Consider the following 22,665-nt stretch of genomic DNA (forward strand, 5'->3'; position numbering starts at 1 on the left):
AGCCTGATCCTAATTATCTTCTTAACTTATTGACTTGTATTTATGTATACTCTTCAACGTTACTCATCACTTTAAAATTCTTTTAAGCGCTGGTTTCACGTCCGGTTGCTCGCTCTATTTTCCCTTATCTGATCATCAACCTCCTGTGCACAAATTGTCGCTGCTGCAAGTTCCTCTACTCTAAAAGAAAACAACCACTTTAATCAATTAAGTTTAAGCATATAAGCAATTACTCCTGTATACATTTCATCATAGGTAAATGCTGCCTTGAAACAACTCCTATGTGTTAACTTCATTTTAACCTCACATTTCCTATGTTATAACCCATTTTGGTATAGCCTTTTTATTTCATTTTGCTCCTTTTAATGTAACAATACCTCCTAATTCTAGTTTATCAGACTTAACCAAAATATATGCTTTCCTTCCTCTTTGGTCCTTCTTTAAGTTCAGTTAAAAGCTAAATGAATTTAAGGCCTTTTGCCTGGAATCAATACTGTCATGTGTGTTTCTTAACTCTGTGTCTGTAAGCGTGTGCAATCCTTCATGAACTCATATTATCCTCACTAATTTTCCCTCTAAGAATTATTCACAGCTTTGAAAAACCGGCATTGTATCTTCTAAACAGGATTCAGTTCTGTCATGGTCCTGGGCCATGTTGGCCCAGTATTCTTGGTTCCTTGTATTTTCGCTCCTTATTTAGGCCAGGTTTTCTGAGGTGTCCTGTTGTGGTGTTCCCTAAGTATTTTTTCCTTTGTGACTCTTACCCCTTTGTGCCCCTCTGTGTATTTATGAGCTCTCGTCTCTCTTTGTGTTTATTCCATGTTTCCCCCAGCCTGTTATGTCTGTGTTCTCCCCGTGCTCTGGGTGTATTTAAGTTGTGTCTTCTGTTATGGTAGTTGCTGGTTTGTCTGTGTTGTTTCCCCTCGGTCTCCCTGCGTCTCGTTTCTGGTTTGTGTTATTAGCTTACCCAGTTTAGGTTTCCGGTTTCTTGTTTTTCCACCAGTGCTGTTTTGTGCCCACCGTTGTAAATAAATATTCACCTGCACCAGAGCTGCCGCCTTTTGGGTCCTTTTCTACAACTCCACACGGCTTGCCTCGCAAACCGTGACAAGTTCACTTTTAATCCTTTAACCTTAACTTAAAAATAACAGTTTCAGTTTTACCATATCCAAATGATCAAAAACCCAAAAGGTCCTAAAATGATCCTAAATTATTAAACAATTAAATTATTAAACCCTAAACCCCCCTTTATCTTGATACATTTCATGTGTCAAGATACTATACAAAACTTAAAAATGCTCAGTTTTCCCCACTCATGATCCAATCTATGTCATAAAAATAAACTTAAAACAGAACAGTTATCAGTCATGTGTTTCTACAATTAATGGTAACTTGAGTTACATCAAAAATATTTCCCCTTTAGCATTTGGCCTTCTCCCAACAATATACTATAATCCCATAATCTAACCCCAGTCAACAAAACAAAACAGAAATTTTCTCTGGTAAAAACAAATTGTTTGTCCACATTAATTCATCCTTACTCACATACAGTCTCACATTCACTCACATGCAGTCACACCATATATTTGCTGATAGTGGAGCTTCCCGCACGATCAGATACTCCACCCTCAGCAAAATGAGCTCAGTCATTTTTTATTTTCCATAGGAAAATATTTCTTTATGCTTTTGGACTGGATTGACTCGCATAAAATCCTTTTTACAGGGACTTACGACCCGAATAGTCCCCAGGTAGCTTTCTCCTCAGCCAATTGTAATCTGGAAAGCCCCCTTATATTTGCTCCTCCCAAGAATTTTCAGCGCCGTTATTCACTGTTGCAGGCCTGCTTAAAACAGAAATGAAAAATAGAGCTGATTGTTAGCTCATAAAAACAAAACAAAATCACCTGACAGGTTTCCTCTAAGTGCACTGTTACAAAATAATGGGCCCAATTTTAGACATGTCCATGTTTCCTAAAACTCCCTCTATTTAAAACAAAAACAACAACAACCTACCTGACAGAATCAACCCATCACCACAACAACCTTAAACACACAAATCTTGCCACCACATAATTTCACCTCCTCAATACACCAAAAGTCTCATTAAAACCACTCAATTTGCACACAAAAATCACCCCCTTATGCTCTATAACATACTTCAATTCAGCATAAAACCCCCTTACAACAACATATCACTAAACTATAAATTTCCTACCCCAATCTGCACTTCTCGTCTCTGCTATGCTTCCTCTTCCTGAAAGTCACAGTCACACACACACTCAGGAAGTTCTTTCGTCACCACACACTCCAGCTAATTTGCATACTGAATCATCTCTCAAGAAGCTGTAACAACAGAAACATATGTTTAAACATTCCCAACTCATTAAATCATTTTATTTCTTCCAACAGTGATCACTAGTGTTGATCACTCAGTACGAGAGCACTCCTAAGTCACTCTTTTTTAAAACTACTTTAATCCCTTTTTCGTTTTCATAACTCCCTTTGTCATATGGCTTATTCTATTCCTCAATTACAAACTCAAATGTATTTTATTAAGCATTCGCACCCTTGTATCATTCATACAAAATAGCAAGCTGTTCTTCATTGCCTATGTTTGTGTTCTTAGCCAGGTTTAATCAGTGTCTATGCATTAAACTCCATGAGCTTGTCTTGTCTTTATAAGTTTAATGCATTTCCTGTTTGTGTGTGTGAATTTGCATATGGTGCTTTTACAGTGTGTCAGACTCCTTCATAATTTTGCCTTTAAACAGTCAATTTTCTCCTCCCCAACTTTACTAACCCAAATTCTGATTTCCTACCTTAAATAGCAGCATTCCTTGTCCTCAGCCAGAAGGTAGGGCTCCACTTGCCACTTTCCACCTCCACCCTAGCCCAGCGGTCTTACCCGTCAGGTCCGAGAGTATTCGTGACTGTGCCTGCCTTAGGTTGTCCCAGGGTTTCGAGGTGGGATCTTACCCGTCATGGGCTATCCAGCCTTCCATACTCGCCTGATACGGGGCCCAAGTGGGCAGGGGAGGGAACACACTGGCTCTGGGAATTAAAGGAATGTAAGCTGCTTCCTTCATTGCATCTTATGTTAAACTATCTCTATAATAAGCTATCTCAATTCTGACTCCTTCCTAGAATAATTTCACATATGGCACTTTGTGTATGTGTGTTTTCTATTCATTAATGTAATTGTCAGTTATTTTCTCTCCCGGTCAGGGAACCACATTATTTTCTCTCTTCATTTTACCTTCTTTTGTTTGTTTGTGACGTTCTACTTTAGCTCTACTAAGCCTTGATGTAAAAACAATACTCCCTTATTTCACGCACACACTCTGCCTTTTGCCTACACACACACTTCTCTCTCAGACTTCCTCTGTTCACACATCACCTTATATGGGCATGCAAACTTCCTGTCACCCACACCATTTCCTGTTACACACACACCGCACGCAGCTGCTCAGAGCAGCTCAAGCTGCTTTGCTGTTTCTCCAGGCTAATCAAACTTATTTTGTATTTACAATCTACAAACCCTCTGTAATTCTACTAACTTTTGACCTAAAATGTAGCATCATTCACACAATGATTTCATAATCCTCTCACACACACCTTTTAAATAAACTAAACTCTTATAACATCACTCATGCCTCTCTCAAATTAAAAACACTTTCAAAGTTTAAAACGTCCTACTTTACATCACCCAAGAAATACCTCTCACACCTTTATTCATCATGTCAAAGCTTCTAGTCACCGCATTCACACTTAAACTGTGACTAGAGTTGAAGAATATAACTCAAAACACAATTTCCTAAGAGTATCTTAGACATGCTTGTCATAATCAAAAAAGCAAGTAAAAAACAAACAAACAAAAAATTGAAACCTCCATTAATTCTCACCGCACACACAAGAAATTGAAAAATAAAACCCACCAGCAGCTAATGCTGGAGAACAGTTACTACTGAAAGTCATGTGTTAGTCTTAAGTATATACAGTGCACTCAATATATTTATATATCTACATCCAAACTCAATCAATTACTATACATCCACTACGGCAACTCAAAACTTTATTTATAGTCCTTTACTAAACATAAATGGCATTTTAAACACACACTACAATGTTTGCGGCAGTATTTGTAAAACCAACTGTGGCTTAAACAGTTCACTGCTTACTCATTTGCATTTTCACTCACACACACACCTCCAAAAATAGCAGCAGGCAGTCAGTGCATTACTGACTCGACACACAGAGATCTCTCACACCAAATTTTATTATTCTATATTACAACAACGTCTTATATTTACAACTACTGTCAGATCTGTCAGCTTTAGCGCCTAACCAATTTCGACAAATTTAAAATAACCGCCCACCAATTAACCAGTATCAAGACTTTAACTGTTTCTGGCCTCATTTCTAAAATCCCTAACTCAATTTAAAAGCGTCAACCAACCCAAACTTTGCCTGAAGCTCTATTTTTGGCATTTCACAGCCAAGGCTTACCTCGAAGTGTTAAGTTAAAGTTACACGCCCGAAGACCAACTTCTCCTGTCCAAAAAAGCGCAGATACCGTTGCAAACGGTAAGGAGACTAACTCCTAGCTATTTTGGAGGTTCCCAAGTTCTCCCCGGTTGCCAACCGTACTAACCCTATTCGCCGATAGGTCAGGGCCAAGCGTCCTTGGCCGGGAGGGAGCGTTACCTCCGAGAACTGCGCTTCCTAGCAGACTCTAACTGCCGTTCTAGAATAATTTATAATACTTTGAAACAACAATCAACACCCGAAACAAGTGTATAACTGAGGCAGGTGCAACCTAGTGGTCAAATGGAGACTCCAACTCACAAAACGACCGCTCAGGTCCACTCTTATGACCAAATTTGGACTCTAACCAACACAATAACCAATTCCCTACCAACTACTTGAGACTCTAACTCAATTTCTTTGGGACTTCAACCCAGTATTTAAACTTTTCCTGGCAGACTCTAACTGCTTTAGCCGACTTTACTGCTTTAGCAGACTTTACTGCTTTCATTTCTTCTTAGCAGAACTCTAACTGCATCAACTCATGAGATTTTCATCAAAATCAAAACAGACATCCACCAGTAACTTTAGTGAGTAGACTTAAATTTTATCATGTCCAATTTGGCACACTTTGGAAATAATTCAACAGGTAGTGCCTTACCTTTTGGATAAGCCGGCTTATGTCCACTCACTTAGACCACTGGAATTCATGTCTGCCCGTCAGACCACCCAAGACCACCAAATTTCTCCATCTAAACCTCCAATCCTCCCTCCTCAATAACCGGACGAAGCCCCCAAATGTTAAGATTCAGTATTGAGGAAGGGTACAAGAGGTGATCGAAGAATAACCACACCGATCCGGCCGGGTGAAGTCAAACGATGATTTTAATGAACACACGTGTGGGAAGAGAACTCTGTACGCAGACAGGAAGTAGTCTTCGACTTAATCAAAGCATGAACAGATATTTTATAGCATCAGGGTTTGTTTACTGACGCCCCTTCATACGTCACAGACACATTTTATACATAGATCAAATCAAAACCACAACGACTTTTGACACAGTTTAAAAGAACAATTGTCTCCTATCTTCACAACAGGTGCTTCCTGTCACTGCCGGATGCTCGCAGCAGTTCTGCGACAAACTGCTCTTTGCAACATCAGCAAAACATGATTAAACTTTCACCTATAAATGATTCTCTAACTGAGTGTGTGTGTGTGTGCGCGTCTGTGTGCTAACCACAATTGCACCCTGTTTCACCTCGCGACTAGCTCCTGACCCCTCACCAGACAGAGAGACAGAAACCACTCTCGTATATGTAATAATCGAACTGAAACTATGGATATGACTTTTACTAAATAAATGTTTTAATCAAGAACCTCTACTAAACATAATAACTGTGTGCATAAGCATCTTAAGGCCTTCTTAAAGCTATCTGTTACATTGTTAAAGCAATGATCATACTGTTGCTTAAAATAACTTCCTGCTTGTGCAAACTCTCTGCAAGCCTGTTTCCTGTCAGCCTGTGACTTTTAGCCTTTCTGAAAGACACACTGTTCAAACCTTGGAATGCAATATCCATGCTGCAGATTATATTATTAATGCAATGACAATTATTTAACAATAGCAGTAAAATAATTTCCCTCCTCGACATTCTTTTATACCCTTTCTTGCCAGCCACGCTGTGGAGTACGCGTGTGATGGAGCATTGTCCTGCATGAAAATCATGTTTTTCTTGAAGGATGCAGACTTCTTCCTGTACCACTGCTTGAAGAAGGTGTCTTCCAGAAACTGGCAGTAGGACTGGGAGTTGAGCTTGACTCCATCCTCAACCCGAAAAGGCCCCACAAGCTCATCTTTGATGATACCAGCCCAAACCAGTACTCCACCTTCACCTTGCTGGCGTCTGAGTCGGACTGGAGCTCTCTGCCCTTTACCAATCCAGCCACGGGCCCATCCATCTGGCCCATCAAGACTCACTCTCATTTCATCAGTCCATAAAACCTTAGAAAAACCAGTCTTGAGATATTTCTTGGCCCAGTCTTGACGTTTCAGCTTGTGTGCCTTGTTCAGTGGTGGTCATCTTTCAGCCTTTCTTACCTTGGCCATGTCTCTGAGTACTGCACACCTTGTGCTTTGGGGCACTCCAGTGATGTTGCAGCTCTGAAATATGGCCAAACTGGTGGCAAGTGGCATCTTGGCAGCTGCACGCTTGACTTTTCTCAGTTCATGGGCAGTTATTTTGCGCCTTGGTTTTTCCACACCCTTCTTGTGACCCTGTTGACTATTTTGAATGAAACGCTTGATTGTTCGATGATCACGCTTCAGAAGCTTTGCAATTTTGAGACTGCTGCATCCCTCTGCAAGATATCTCACTATTTTTGACTTTTCTGAGCCTGTCAAGTCCTTCTTTTGACCCATTTTGCCAAAGGAAAGGACGTTGCCTAATAATTATGCACACCTGATATAGGGTGTTGATGTCATTAGACCACACCCCTTCTCATTACAGAGATGCACATCACCTAATATGCTTAATTGGGGGTAGGCTTTTGAGCCTATACAGCTTGGAGTAAGACAACATGCATGAAGAGGATGATGTGGACAAAATACTCAATTGCCTAATAATTCTGCACTCCCTGTATGTGAGGGCACCAAAGTAACACCATTATTAACTGTCCTCTATCATTTATGTTCTGTAGGTTGGCTTTGCTTCACTGGCTCTGCAGGTTTCAAGCGTGGAAACAGGGATTTGTGTGGCAAATGTGACACGAAAAGGGCTGTTTGGAGACATCAGGGTGCAATGGAAGGCTGGGTATCCTTTAGGAGAGACTCTGCCTGGCTTTAAAGCCGGAGCAATCATCCCAAACTCAGGTAAAACAGTGAGAAAAAGACAAGGATTGAGCTCTGAAAGACTTAAGTTGTGTAGTATTTTTTTCACTAAAATTTTCAAGGTGTAGTGTTTCTGCGCACTAAACGCTGCACGTCCTCTTCTAACAGTTGATAGTGAGCTCCTTCTTTATATTTAGGTTCACTAACCCTGGCCCATGGAGAAAGGAGTAAAGCCATATCGCTAACAGCAGTTGCCGATTCATTGGATCCAGCTTCTTATGCTATACACCTCACCGCTGCTGCCTCCAGCTCTGCTGGAGCTGATGCTGTCAAGTTCAGGTAGTTGGTACACTGAATATTGGACTGCTACTTACTCATTGAATTTCACATGTGACCTCACTCTAATTCCTCTCCCTGCACAGGTCAGGTTTTACAGTGGCAGAGGTGGAGCCACTGGGGATCTACCAGTTTTCCTCTGATTCCCGCCAGATTGTTATTGCAGAAGACATCCAGACTATTACACTTTATATTCAGAAACTTTACGGTTCTCGTAGCAATACCACCTACCTGTCATTTAGAACAACAGCAGGGAGCGCAACAGCAGGAGAGGACTTTTTGGCTGTACCAGATGGCCGTTTGGTCTTCAACTCACCTTACCAAACCAACGCTTCATTAAGCCTTTCAGTGCTTGATGACTCCCTTTCCGAACCTGATGAGTACTTCCATGTAAACCTGACAGATGTTCAAGTTCTTAATCAGGACTTAGTGTGGGCACATACTTCTCCTCGCCTTAACCCTCAGCACAGTGCCGCCACCGTCACCATCCTGGCTAGTGATGCAACTGGTGGAATACTGAGTATTGGACCTGATCTGATCCAGGTACAAGAGGACATGGATGAGGAAACCCAGCAGGCGCGCAGCGTGGTTCTGAGGGTGCGCAGGTCTGCTGGTTTTGATGGGGCTGTGCGGGTTCGAGTCCAAGCCTATGGAGGTGTGTGTGCTGCATGTCTTTTACATCGATATTGTGGGACAGTGTATTGTGTTATTTAGTGTAATGTGTAAAAATTTTCTCTAACTTTTGTTGGGGTTTTTTTCTTTTAGATGGAAGTACAACTCAGCTACCCATCAATCTAAAACCTGTTGGGAACCTTGCAAAGGAAGAGCAGGACTTCCGCTTGGTGTCCCCTATAGTGTCCCTGCAAGCTGGTGAGAATGAGACAGAGGTTATCCTCTTCATCCTGGATGACTCAGAGCCTGAGGGACAGGAAGTATTCTATGTTTACCTCAGTGATCCAGAGGGAGGAGCACAGATCACAAACACTTCTCTCCAGGGATTTGGAGCTTTTGCCAAAATCACTATTCTTGGTAAATGCATGAAAGAGGCTTTATGGTATACGTTCTAATAACTATGTAATGTGTATTCCTCTACAGTGGGGCAAAAAAGTATTTAGTCAGCCACCGATTGTGCAAGTTCCCCCACTTAAAATGATGACAGAGGTCAGTAATTTGCACCAGAGGTACACTTCAACTGTGAGAGACAGAATGTGAAAAAAAAATCCATGAATTCACATGGTAGGATTTGTAAAGAATTTATTCGTAAATTAGGGTGGAAAATAAGTATTTGGTCACCTCAAAAAAGGAAAATCTCTGGCTCTCACAGACCTGTAACGTCTTCTGTAAGAAGCTTTTCTTTCCCCCACTCGTTACCTGTATGAATGGCACCTGTTTGAACTCATCATCTGTATAAAAGACACCTGTCCACAGCCTCAAACAGTCAGACTCCAAACGCCGCCATGGTCAAGACCAAAGAGCTTTCAAAGGACACCAGGAAAAGTATTGTAGACCTGCACCAGACTGGGAAGAGTGAATCTACAATAGGCAAGCAGCTTGGTGTGAAAAAATCAACTGTGGGAGCAATCATCAGAAAATGGAAGACATACAAGACCACTGATAATCTCCCTCGATCTAGGGCTCCACGCAAGATCTCATCCCGTGGGGTCAAAATGATCATGAGAACGGTGAGCAAAGATCCCAGAACCACACGGGGGGGACCTGGTAAATGACCTGCAGAGAGCTGGGACCAAAGTAACAAAGGTCACCATCAGTAACACACTACAACGGCAGGGAATCAAATCCCACAGTGCCAGACGTGTTCCGCTGCTGAAGCCAGTGCAGGTCCAGGCCCGTCTGAAGTTTGCCAGAGAGCACATGGATGATACGGCAGAGGATTGGGAGAATGTCATGTGGTCAGATGAAACCAAAGTAGAACTTTTTGGTATAAACTCAACTCGTCGTGTTTGGAGGAAGAAGAATACTGAGTTGCATCCCAAGAACACCATACCTACTGTGAAGCATGGGGGTGGAAACATCATGCTATGGGGCTGTTTTTCTGCCAAGGGGACAAGACGACTGATCCGTGTTAAGGACAGAATGAATGGGGCCATGTATCGTGAGATTTTGAGCCAAAACCTCCTTCCATCAGTGAGAACTTTGAAGATGAAACGAGGCTGGGTCTTCCAACATGACAATGATCCAAAACACACCGCCCGGGCAACAAAGGAGTGGCTCCGTAAGAAGCATTTGAAAGTCCTGGAGTGGCCTAGCCAGTCTCCAGACCTCAACCCCATAGAAAATCTGTGGCGGGAGTTGAAAGTCCGTGTTGCTCGGCGACAGCCCCAAAACATCACTGCTCTTGAGAAGATCTGCATGGAGGAATGGGCCAAAATACCAGCTACTGTGTGTGCAAACCTGGTAAAGACCTATAGTAAACGTTTGACCTCTGTTATTGCCAACAAAGGTTATGTTACAAAGTATTGAGTTGTACTTTTGTTATTGACCAAATACTTATTTTCCACCCTGATTTACGAATAAATTCTTTACAAATCCTACCATGTGGATTCATGGATTTTTTTTTTTTCACATTCTGTCTCTCACAGTTGAAGTGTACCTCTGGTGCAAATTACTGACCTCTGTCATCATTTTAAGTGGGGGAACTTGCACAATAATACTAAATACTTTTTTGCCCCACTGTATTTTGATTGTTTTGTTTTCTCTGTTTCTTTCCTTTCACACCAGGGAGTGACTTCCATAACGGCATTGTAGGATTTAGCCTTAATTCTCTGATGGGAAAGGTTTTGGATGAAGATTCAGAGAATAGAACTGCTCTGCTCTCTCTGCAGAGACAGGAAAACAGGTAATGAAACACACCTTCTTTCTCATTTCTGCTTAACAAGTGGCGTTGATAAAAACACATCTCCTTTTAATGGTTCCATTATCAATGTGTTTTTTCCTTATGCCATTTTTCCTTCCGCTCAGAGCTTTTGAGGATCTGCAGGTCTTCTGGAGAGCGACCTTCGACAAGACATCGCTAACACTTGTCAATAATGGAGTCAACCTAACTACACAGCTTGTTCGGACCTCAGGAACAGCGACCTGTAGGAGAGGCGAGATAATTTGCACTCTCACTCTGGAGGTTGTGAATGATGATGTAAGGCAGGCAGTGGATGTAGACACTTGTAGATGTTATAGCACTTTTCCTTTATTTCTAGTCTTGAAATGTGCTAATCTGTTCTACTGTAGGAACCAGAATACCAGGCATGGTTCCTAGTGGAGATTTATCAAGTGGGTGCTGGAGCTACCATTAATGAGACCACCCGTTTTTCCAACATCACCTTAGCAGAGAGCGACAACCCAAATGGCGTTGTGTACTTTGCTGTGGGCCACAGACTCCCCATCGCCACCCTGACAACAACAAGCCTCATCCTCCAAGTTTACAGACAAGCAAGCACAGCTTCTGCCATGTCTGTACAGTATCGGACACTGGTAAGAGACAACGACATGCTTTATGTAGAAATTAAGCACAGGTAGAACTGGGGTACATTGCATAAACAGTTATACTTGAAACAAGCCAAATATTCTTAAATCTGACAAAAGTTTCTTGTTTTGAGAAGAAAAAAATTCTGCCAGTGGGCTGAGCAAAAGTTACTTGACTAGAATTGTTAAAACTAGCAAATGAATCTATGCCTTTTAACTAGACAAAACTGTCTAAAATTTATGCTTAAATGAAGAAAATTTGACTTACTGCAAGGAAAGAGACTGAATTGTTTCTTTCTTGATTGAGTTAAATATAAGAATTAAATCTCAACTCTGACAACAATAATTAGAAAAAAGTGCTGAGAATAAGACACCATCTGTTCAAAAAGCTACAAAAAATATGGGACTTTATCTTAAAGCAAGACACCTTGCTTTTTTTTTTTCTTTTTTGCACTTTTATTGACACAGCAACGGGTCAGTAACTCAACTTTAACAGTACTGAGGTCTAATTCCAGGAGACTCATGTCTAACATTACCTACATTTGAGCAGGGTACTGTGTAACATGGCCACTGTAAGAAGTGCATATTCCAGATACTCTTAACAGGAATAATAACAGTATAAAATACTCATGACTGAATGTATCAAACATACATTTTGCTGCAGCTTGAAGCAATCAGCATTCAAAATCCTAGATTGCATAACTTTTTAGAAGAACAGCTTTAAAGATCACACAAACAAACGTGTCTTACATGAAGATGCAGTGACTGAGCATAACAGAGTGGAAAAGGTTACAGCACCTGGTATTGCATAAACAGATTATTTTGATTTTGTGCAAAAATTATGATTACTTCTCTGTCAGTGCGCCCCAGGGTGGCTGTGGCTACAATGTAGCTTGCCATCACCAGTGTGTGAATGTGTGGATGACTGGATGTGTAAAGCGCTTTGGGGTCCTTAGGGACTAGTAAAGCGCTATATAAATACAGGCCATTTACCATTTACCATTTACTTCACATTTTAATATTTTTAATGATAACATTATTAGGTTTTTAATGTCCCTTACTGCAGAATAAAGGTTTCTTATGAAAGTTTTGTTTTGTTTTGTTTTTATCTTTAGCTCCATTCTAAGAAAATGACCAGTTTCAAGTGTCCTCAGTGTAGGACACATACAGGATGTCATGCTGAAATGTAAAGCACTTACAATAGAAGACAAACAACAAACTATTCCAGCCTAATTGATGACATTTATGGCATTTGCTTTCTGTGCTGACTGATATGCTGCTCAGTGCTTTGCTGCCTGCTTTTAAATCAGATGTCACTCTGAACATAAACACAAGCTACATGTGATGTCTCTGATGTGTATCTGTTTCTACCCGTGCTGATGCTAGCATGACTAAAGCTAGCCAAGCAGCAGTAAATATGTGAAGTAAGGAAGAAGGATATACTCATCAAACAAACAGGATCATAAGAATATAAAACCACGAGCACTACAAATGTAACAGAAATATGTTGACATAAAATGGCATGTTATTTGAAATCTACACGAAACAATGACACAACTACTTTTTTTCAATTTTTTCAATTTATTTATTTTTTACCAATTGTCCAAATTAGTCTGTGATTGGCCTGAGTGTGACAGAAATCATATTTATATACAACTAAATATGACTCAGCAAACATGTTTTAAATGGATGATTCCTCACTTGATGACGGATGATCCATTTCCATATTTGCTGAGTCTTAAATTTGATGTCAGTGAACTTACCAGTGGTTGGTGTAAAAAAAAAAAAAAAAAAAAAAAAAAAAGCCCCCAAATCCCCTATGAGCAAGCACTTTGCGACAGTGGAGAGGAAAAACTCCCTCTTAATGGGAAGAAACCTCTGACAGAACCGGGCTCAGGAAGGGGTGGCCTTCTGTCTCGACCAAGAGGGGTTCAAATGTTCACTGACAATTTAGTTGTATATAAATATGATTTTTAGGACTTGATGTTGACACCAATTATGTGAAATTGGGGACGCACACAGTTCCGCTTCTTCTTGTTCTTCTTCTTCTTACTTGGCGGAATCTCTGGCAGGCTCTTAACTTCATTCTCGAGTTCAGCCACCTTGACATTGAGCATTTTCTGTTTGTCTCGTAGACTTTGCAAAGATCCCTGTACAGAAAATGCAGCTGACTCTTCTTTTTCGATCTTCTGTTGTTCTGTGGTGTCTTTTTCTTTCTGAGGCTCCTGCAGAGACATTGCAGTGGATGGCAGTGAGTCCTCTTTTTCCATCTTCTCCTGTTCTCCAGTCTCGTTTTCTTTCAGAGGCTCACATTTATGCATTTCATTTGCAGCAGTGGAATTTTGTTCTTTGTGCTGCTGTGGGATTTTAAGTGAGCAATCTTTGGCCTCTTTCAGCTCTCGCTCAGGAGATTCTCTCTTCAAATCATGAAGGGCCTTGTTGGGGCAGAGCTGGGATTTCAGGTCACTGATTTCCAGGTTGAGTGTCTCCTGCTCCTGCCTATGTTTAACAGCCTGCTCTTCAAGCTGATTTTGAGCTGCTAGGAGCTGTTTCTGGAGCATCTCAATCTGCTCCTGCTGAATCCTACATTTGAGCTCAAATTCAGCCTCCTTAGAGGACTTCAGTCCTACAGAGTCAGTGTGTGAAGCCTCTGTGGTTGGAGTGGCAGACTCCACACACTGCTCTGTGGTAGGGTGGCTGATTTGGTCCTGCAGGGTAGCAATCACCTCATCCAATATGACAATAGCTTCATTGTCATTTGTGAGAGTGTCTGTCTCACTGATGTCATTGGGCTTATTACTAGAAGCCTCTTCCAGCTGCTCTATGAGGTCTTTAATCGTTTCCTCATAATTTCGCTTGTTCTCGTGAATTTCTTCACGAAGTTTGTTCACCTCAAGCTGGTGATAAGAGGCCCTCTTGTTTGCACCTACCATTTTACCGTAAAGGTTGTTCTGATGGTATTGGGAGGCTTCCAGTTGGTGTCTGAGAGCAGCAATCTCGTGCCAGGGATTAAACGGGGGTCTAAATGTGGGATTGGGTTGATATTGCCAAGTCCCTCCGTTAGGCACAGGGTTTGGTCTGCTGTGGTTCTTCCCATTTCCCTCTCTCTCCATGTCCTCCTTTGCATTTGAAATGGGGAGGGATTCAGCCTTTTCTTTTTCAGGAGTGGCTTCAGTGTTTTTTTGCACTTCTTCATTTTTCGGGTTTGCTCCATAACCCGTGGTGTTTTGAGCTTCAAGAAGCGCCCGGGCATTTGCCCGAGTAATTGGTCTTCTTGGTTCTTCAGCCACTCTTTTCTGTTTTTGCTTTTGTTGTTTCTTTGGTTTCACAACCGTTTCCTTTGGTGGTTGTGCCACAGGAGACTTTTCAGTATTTGGTTGTGCGGCTTTTTTTGCTTCTGCCATTGTAGATGCGTCAGCGTTTGCGTCTGCGTTTCTCTGCGTCTGCCTTGTCTTTGTTTTAACAACCAGGTTGTTTTGTGTTTCTGCCATCCGAGATCCACTGAAGTTGGTTGAATGTCTCCCCTATTTATAGGTTTTTCAGTAGAATGTGCACTGTGACATCACAGGCTGTTCCTGTGATGCGCTGTTCCTTTGAAGTGCCATGATTAGAACAATTCAAAATAAAATGCCCACAAACCTAATGTAAAGGAAAGGCTTTTATTTTGTAGCACATACTGAATTAACACTATAAAAGCTACTCTACAGGAATTGCAGTAAAAAATAAAACTAAAGAAAAATATGTTTTTTAAATGGTTGTTAAAAAAACTAACCAAAGTAGAAGACAACTGTTTAGTGGAAAGTATTCGACATTCTAGAGATTCTCAGGCATAATAACTTCTTTCATAATTTAAACAAGGACAGGTAGAAAACGTTCATATTTAGTGAAAGATATTTATTAACATTATCCAATGAGAGTTACTGAATGTCTGTAGGCAGTGAGATCTTGGTGGTTGCCGAGGCGACAGAATGTCATCTATGTTTTGTTTTAAATTCAGTTTCAATGCTGAATCTAAGAAACAACAGACTGCAGAGGGAGACTTTAATAGAGGTTTACTAACTCTTACTATCATATACATTGTGGAAAAATCTGTCTTTATTTAGCATAATATATTTGTTATAAGCACTAAATATGTTTGATGATTAACTGACGATGAACACTAACGTACCAAGCTGAAAATTCTGCTCACCAGTCAGCAGCTTATATTCACAAAAAACGGATAAATCTGCGATCCATGCAACTCTAACCAGCCAACAAAAACGTGTTCATAATACAAAACAAGTTTACTTTGTGAAATGTTAAAAGGTACAAAAAATAAAACAATATGTTTTCAAGACTTTTTCACAAGTTCCTATATCTCACTGAAATGTTACTCTGTAGCTGATTTCTCGTATTTTAAGTGTGATGAGAAATTTTGAGTAGAAACAAGACAAATATACTTGATAAGATTTTGAGTTTTTGCAGTGTATATGCAGCTGATTGGTTTGGTCTTTAACCAACATGGAATCATTTATGTTGGGCAGCTGTGGCTATGCGTACTAATCAGTGCTTCAGTCCCCAATGCTATCAGTCCACACGTCAAAGGGCAAGATACTGAACCTTCGATTGTCCCCAATGCATTTGGGTGTGAATGAAATGTATGACTATGACTTCTAGTTCAAAAAGGGCTATTTATGTATTTAAGTCCAGTTGTTGCTCATTCACTGTTACCTTGAACGTGTCATGCTATCACCACTCTGTGTAACAGATATTTCCTATATAAGCAAATATCTTTTACACTATTTACCTACTGAAATGAAATCGTAACTCCAGAAAAATGTTTAACTGTTTATTTCTGGAATAATAATAATGCATTTCTTGCATTTCTCATGGCTTCTAATGGGGGCCTTTCTTAAAATTACTGGTCCCAGTAACAAAGACGCTTGTCGACTCAGAAATCGAGGGAAAACCAACAACACACCCGGCAGAACATTATGTTATTTACACAGGTGCACATAAGTGGTCCGCAGGTGCGCATTCGCTGTCAAAATAAAAGACGCGCACCAGATAAGAAGTTGCAACACGCGTTTGCGTCCATATAAAAGGCACTGTTTTTGTCCGCTAGAGTGGGATTTTCACGGCACATTGTGCACCACATCTCTGTGCGTTCATCATTTGTTTGAAGCCAGCTCACCTCCTGCGACCACTTTTCCGAGAACACGCGCTTCTTTTGTGGTTCGGACTCCTTCTGACATTTCTTTGGAGGTGGAGGAACACCAAAGTAATTGCTTATTAAAGGAGCTTGCTTCTTCGACATCTTTAAGCGTTCTAAACAAATGTCTGTCCTCCTCCAGAAAATCTTATGTACGCAAACACGCGTTGCAACTTCTTATCTTGTGCGCGTTTTTTATTTTGACAGTGAATGCGCACCTGCGGACCACTTATGTGCACCCCTGGTTATTTAGCTTGTCATATTGCAGCCACAGAAATTCTTTTGTCCATGAAACCATAAAGCTGCACTTTCCTTTTGTTCTTTTCCGTTTTGTGGTAAGCTTTTCTTTGGCTGTCACTTCTTCACCCTGACCTGTCTTATTTGGCTGAACTAAAATATATATCCTGCTGCTTTTACACACGCACTCACGTTGTCAGCGATTCTCTGCTCAATCAACCTCTCACATGTTTAAGCTTGCTGCGGGAGATTTCACTTGTCATGTTTGCATAGTAAGCTAACGATTGATAAGACGATGTCAGAGGAATTGGTGCGCAAATTATCGTCACTCACCAATCAGTACTGTCGCTCTCTATGCGCAGTTCGCGCGATTGCAAAGTGAAGCAAAAAACAAGCGCAAATTCAAACGCGATTTCAGTATGTGACATATTGACAGTGGCTCACCGATGCCAATGACATAATTACCCAACTACATTGCCGAAAGAATGCAAAAGCATTGACATATATTTTTCCTACCTATGATAGCCCGACGGGCAGGGCTGAGATAGATTTTGGTAGCCCGACTGGAAAAATCGCTAGCCCTGGGACGTCGGGCTAGCGATTTTGCGAGCCCTGCTCTAGAAACAACAAGTAGGCCTGCAGAGCGAGAGCGAAGTGCTCTAATAGGGTGATATGGTACTACAAGGTCATTAAGATAAGATGGGGCCTGATTATTTAAGACCTTGTATGTGAGGAGCAGGATTTTGAATTCAATTCTGGATTTAACAGGAAGCCAATGAAGGGAAGCCAAAACAGGAGAAATCTGCTCTCTCTTTCTAGTCCCTGTCAGTAGTCTTGCTGCAGCATTTTGGATTAGCTGAAGGCTTTTCAGCGAGTTTTTTGAACATCCTGATAATAATGAATTACAGTAGTCCAGCCTTGAAGTAATAAATGCATGAACTAGTTTTTCAGCATCACTCTGAGACAGATATTTCTAATTTTAGAGATGTTGCACAAATGGAAGAACGCAGTCTTACATATTTGTTTAATATGTGCGTTGAAGGACATATCCTGGTCGAAAATGACTCCAAGGTTCCTCACAGCGTTACTGGAGGCCAAGGTAACGCCATCCAGAGTAAGAATCTGGTTAGATACCATATTTCTAAGATTTTCAGGGCCGAGTACAATAACCTCAGTTTTATCTGAATTAAGAAGCAGAAAGTTAGCGGCCATCCAGGTCTTTATGTCTTTAAGACATTTCTGCAGTTTAACTAATTGGTGTGTGTTATCTGGCTTCATGGACAGATAGAGCTGGGTGTCATCTGCATAGCAGTGAAAATGTATGCTATGTCTTCTAACGATACTGCCTAGTAGAGCAGGGCGATATGGCCAAAAATATTTATCACGATATATATTTGAAAATTTGCAATAACGATATAAGTGACGATATAATTGATGCAAGACAAAATACAACTCCACAACATTACTAGCACAAAAAGGCAACCTTCCATTTATTTTCACTTAAACAAGAAGCTGGTTTTTATGTACATAAAAGCTTTATAAAAATGTAACATTGCAAATGCAAATTCCTTGCTGAAAGTTTAACCAAAAGGCATTTCCAGTAGAAATGGGCTGACATATCCTGAGCATAACCATGTATAATATCCACTGAAGTTAAAAAGAGGTGCTTTGCAACATTAAACTGCAGTGTGCAGTATGTATTTTTCGGACCATAAGGTCCACAGGATTATAAGGCACATTAAGTGAAACAAAGCAGTCAGATAAATCAAACTTTATTAAACTCATTCTTCTTGCTTCCTCCACTTCTGTACCATTGATTCATTAATGTTGAATTCTCTGGCAGCTGCTCTATTTCCATGTTGTTGCAGTATATTAATGACTAACCTTGTATTGTGGATGGATTATCTCAGTTGTTCTCCTGACTGAAGTTTGGTCCGTTTACAGCATCCTGCCATGCGATTGCATTTGTCTCTATCTATCAGGAACCTTAACGTTAACTTTTATAAGTGGAAAAGTGTTAGTGTTCGTCCTCCAGCTTCACTGTTTATGTTATGCTAACATAGCTGTGTCGCTAGCGATCACGTAGCACATCATTATATATCAGCTAGCCCAACTACAGTAACCCTACAAACGTCACTGCTGTTTAGTTTCCTGTCTTCATTTATGTTGGAAGTGATAGCAGAGCTGTACGTAGGGTTGCCAACCGTCCCTTAAAATACGGAATCGTCCCGTATTTCGAAACAAAAGTACACGTCCCGTATTGAGCTAATAAGGGACGCACTTTGTCCCGTAATACAGTGAGAATCAAAAGTAGTCTATAACTTTTAATGGAATTAACGCTTTGTTTGAAAACATAATTCCCAGCCCCTCTCCTGCTTTGTGACCAATGAGCTGACAGCACACTTACGAGTATGACAATTCAGATTACCGCTCATCTCATTGGTCAAGGAAAGGTCGCTTACGGAGAAAATACCGGAAGACAACAGATGACCACAACAAGAAGCATGGCCAACAGGGAAACAAACGCCGACACTGCGGTACAAGTCTCGGACGACAGTACACCTAAAGCTGGGCAAACACTGTGCGATTTTTTTTCAGTCACGTTATTCAGCTCCTGCTCAAACTGCACGATTGACTCGCAGGGGTTAGAAGTTGGTAGGTCACGATGCAGGGTCTCACACTATACCGCCCGATGCTCTGATGCGACCTGAGTGCTCACACTGTGCCTCCATAAAATGAAGGTTATAACAGAAAATCTGTCGCGCTCTCTCTCTCCGTCTTTCACTCACACAGACACGCACACCACCACCATCAACTTTGCTAAATTGCTAATGAAAAACATTGATCGGGCAGCTGTGATTGAGCAGCAGTGTAGATCCAACTTTTTTCACGGTTGTTGTGTCGTGATAATTTCTGAGGCCACATCGAAAAGCCTCGGATGAGCTTTCCAAAGTTCTACAAGTTGTACCTCCATCGCTTGTGTCCAGATCACACGCTGCACTGCCGTGTTGCGGCGTCTTTTTCGCCGACATTTGTGTTTGCGCGTGAGCAGTGTGACAAACTGCGGTGACACCCTCCCGACCAAGCGATTGATGATCGGGAGCTGGTCGTGAGGTGTTAATCGCGTCTCGTTACCCCACGCAGGGACGTGCAGAGGGGGGGGGGGGGGCTAGAGGGGCTTGAGCACCCGCCCCTTTCCTGATGAGTGCCCAAAGTGCCCTTTTGTTGAGGCAACTTTTAAAAAAATTTATTTATTTTTTTATGTGTGTGTGCGTGCGGAGTCCTGTCTGTGCCCCTCAACAATAATATTTAACTATTAATCACAGTTTTGCTAAATAAAAGGATCTGGCTTGCATCAGTCACATGATCACTATTAACCAATGATCGCCCTCGACGGCAGAACGCGCTGGTTACGAGCCGGGAACGAGCTCACAAAGAGCACGCGCATTTTTTGCGGTCCGGAGCTGTAGGAGAAACACAAGTTAACTCAGAGACACAGACTGATGCGACAAAACCAGTAAGTAGGTGTACAGCGTACACTGTAGTGTGTAGCACACAGGAGTATTAGCTTATTACGTACACGTTGGTAAGTTGTCTTGTTGCAACTGACGAACTGAAACAAACGAGCGTGCTGTGTGTGCAACAGCGCGACAAACATTACCTGTCCTTTTATTAACTGCACAAGTAGTGCTGGTCATAGCTGCTGGCTACCTGTGTAAGGCTGTCATGGGTCTGTAGCTCTGTCACCGTTTTAGGGAACATATTTAGTTTTAAAGTATTTAGAACATATTTAGTTTTAAAGTATTTAGAACATATTTAGTTTTAAAGTAAGTTTCTGGGCATTTCCTGCCTTTCTGGAGGGATTATATTTCACTAAAAAACGATCTAATATGCATGTCCACATAATAATTATTATAATTATAATATATTAAAAAACACAAGCTGTATTTTAAAAAACATACATTAAGAAGCAGATTATATTAGATTTATATTTTAAATAAGACAAAAGTTGGATTTTACAGCAGTAAAATGATTGTATCTCTACAGTTTAAACATGTAATAAGCTTTGCCCTGCACAGAGTGGATAGTGAAACAAATGGAATCATCATAAATACATTATTTCATATTTATTACTTCCCCCTCCTCATTGCTTTATTATTGTAGCTCTAGTAATGAATAATAATGTAAGGATTCTGGATCAGCACCATGATGCCCATAGTATATACAGTATTCTGAAGAAGGTCTAAAATGTCACTGTGTGTGCATGTGTGTGTTTTATTTAGCTGGATTTAAAAAAATATTACTCATGATATAACATTGTGCAGACATGGCTGGTAAGGACATGAGGAGGAAACAGTAGGCGCTGTATGAGGCTACTAAAGGCAGTGCTATAACATTTTTCTGTCATCATTTTATTATAGATTAAGTGCAAGAGTTGTTAGGTGTGGATAATTAGATTATAGTTTATTGCAATAGCAAGTTGTGCCTTGTTCTCAGATGGACAGCAAGTGGAGAGTGATATATGAAATGATGGGAAGGAAGGAAGAAGAGAAGCAAAGAGTGATTCACAGGCAGAGCCGAGTTTATGTCACAGTTTTTTGTTGCCTTATGGTTCCAAGCGCTGTCACCAATCTTTGCATTTTGTTATCTCATGACACTTGTTTAATCAGCTACCATCTCTCCTGTGGACTTTTTAATGTCTACAGTCTCAGATCAACACAGCCCCGCCCTTCCCATATTAGATTCTTGATGAATGTGTGTTGTTGTTATTCAGCCTGGTTCAATGTGCCCCTTTTTAACTTTGAGCACCCGCCCCTTTAAACCTCTCTGCACGTCCCTGACCCCACGTATACTACACGACGCACGATGAAGGCCAAAATCGGGCCGATCGCCAAAACGGTCGCACAACTCAAAAATCGGCTCAAAATGGGCCAAAAATCGCACAGTGTAAGCCCAGCATTACACTCACACAGACACACACACCACCACCATCAACTTTGCTAAATTGCTAATGAAAAACATTGATCGGGCAGCTGTGACTGAGCAGCAATGTAAATCCAACTATTTTCACGGTTGTGTGCCTCCATCGCTTGTGTCCAGATCACACGCTGCACAGCCGTGCTGCTCCATCTTTTACACCAACGTTTACGTGTTTGCGCGCGAGCAGTGTGAGCGGCTGTGGTGAGACCCTCACGAGCGATTGATGATCGGGAGTTGGTCGTGAGGTGTTAATCACTTCTCGTTACCCCACGTATACTACACGATGCACGATGAAGGCCAAAATCGGTCCGATCACTCAAAAATCGGCTCAAAATGGGCCTAAAACCGCACAGTGTAAGCCCAGCATTAGAGCAGCAATGTTTGTTCAGAGAAAGGGAAAAATGGGAAAAGGAAAACACCTGGCTGGAAAAAGTTAATATGGGCATGTGCAGTGAATATCAGTGCTATGTGGCCAGAAGTGTGATAATATAATTTATTTTGTGTAATAAACAACTGTAAGGATAGATGATTACAACAAATAGATGACTAATACATAAAAGTAATACATAGATGAATAATGATGATGAGTTAAGATGCGTAATCATGGGAACAAGCGGGTTTACAAACAGGAGCAGCTGATTAGCATTAAGCCAATTGTACTAAATGCACTAAATGTGCACTGTTACAAGAATGTTTTTCTTTCTATTGTTTTCTATTATTTTAAGTTAAGCAGGACAGAGTTCTTTTAAAGAAAGATTTACTTATATTCTCAAAAGTTAAGCATGACAGGCTTCTGTTTAAGAAGGAGACCTGTTTTATTGTGTTAATGTTGTCATTTTGAGCTAAAAATAAATGGCTAAATGATCATTTGTTTCACATGTGTTCATATCACAAAGAATACACATCTACTTAAATCAAATTCAAGTCAAATGGTTAAAAAAATAATTTCACACACAAAAAAAGAGCTAGAAAATTCACCACACTGGGAAGGGTGAAGACAACTGGGTCGCTTGGCCCTGGCCACGAGGTGTCCCTTATTTATTTTTCAGGGAGTTGGCAACCCTAGCTGTACGTTTGAATTTTTTCAGAAAT

At 40.9% G+C, this 22,665-nt stretch overlaps 1 protein-coding gene across 1 annotated transcript in view; it reads left to right on the forward strand.

The window, feature by feature from the left end:
* adgrv1 (adhesion G protein-coupled receptor V1) overlaps positions 1–22,665 on the forward strand; it is a 123,864-nt gene that overhangs the window by 42,454 nt on the left and 58,745 nt on the right. The window contains exons 75-81 of the mRNA XM_080309073.1: positions 7,223–7,394; positions 7,550–7,691; positions 7,775–8,343; positions 8,454–8,717; positions 10,428–10,545; positions 10,668–10,839; positions 10,932–11,174. Of these exons, the coding sequence (XP_080165199.1) occupies positions 7,223–7,394; positions 7,550–7,691; positions 7,775–8,343; positions 8,454–8,717; positions 10,428–10,545; positions 10,668–10,839; positions 10,932–11,174 (1,680 nt within the window). The remainder of the gene's footprint in view (positions 1–7,222; positions 7,395–7,549; positions 7,692–7,774; positions 8,344–8,453; positions 8,718–10,427; positions 10,546–10,667; positions 10,840–10,931; positions 11,175–22,665) is intronic.

Source organism: Astatotilapia calliptera, chromosome 12 (genome assembly GCF_964374335.1).
Source record: "Astatotilapia calliptera chromosome 12, fAstCal68.1, whole genome shotgun sequence".
Classification (NCBI taxonomy): Eukaryota; Metazoa; Chordata; class Actinopteri; order Cichliformes; family Cichlidae; genus Astatotilapia; species Astatotilapia calliptera.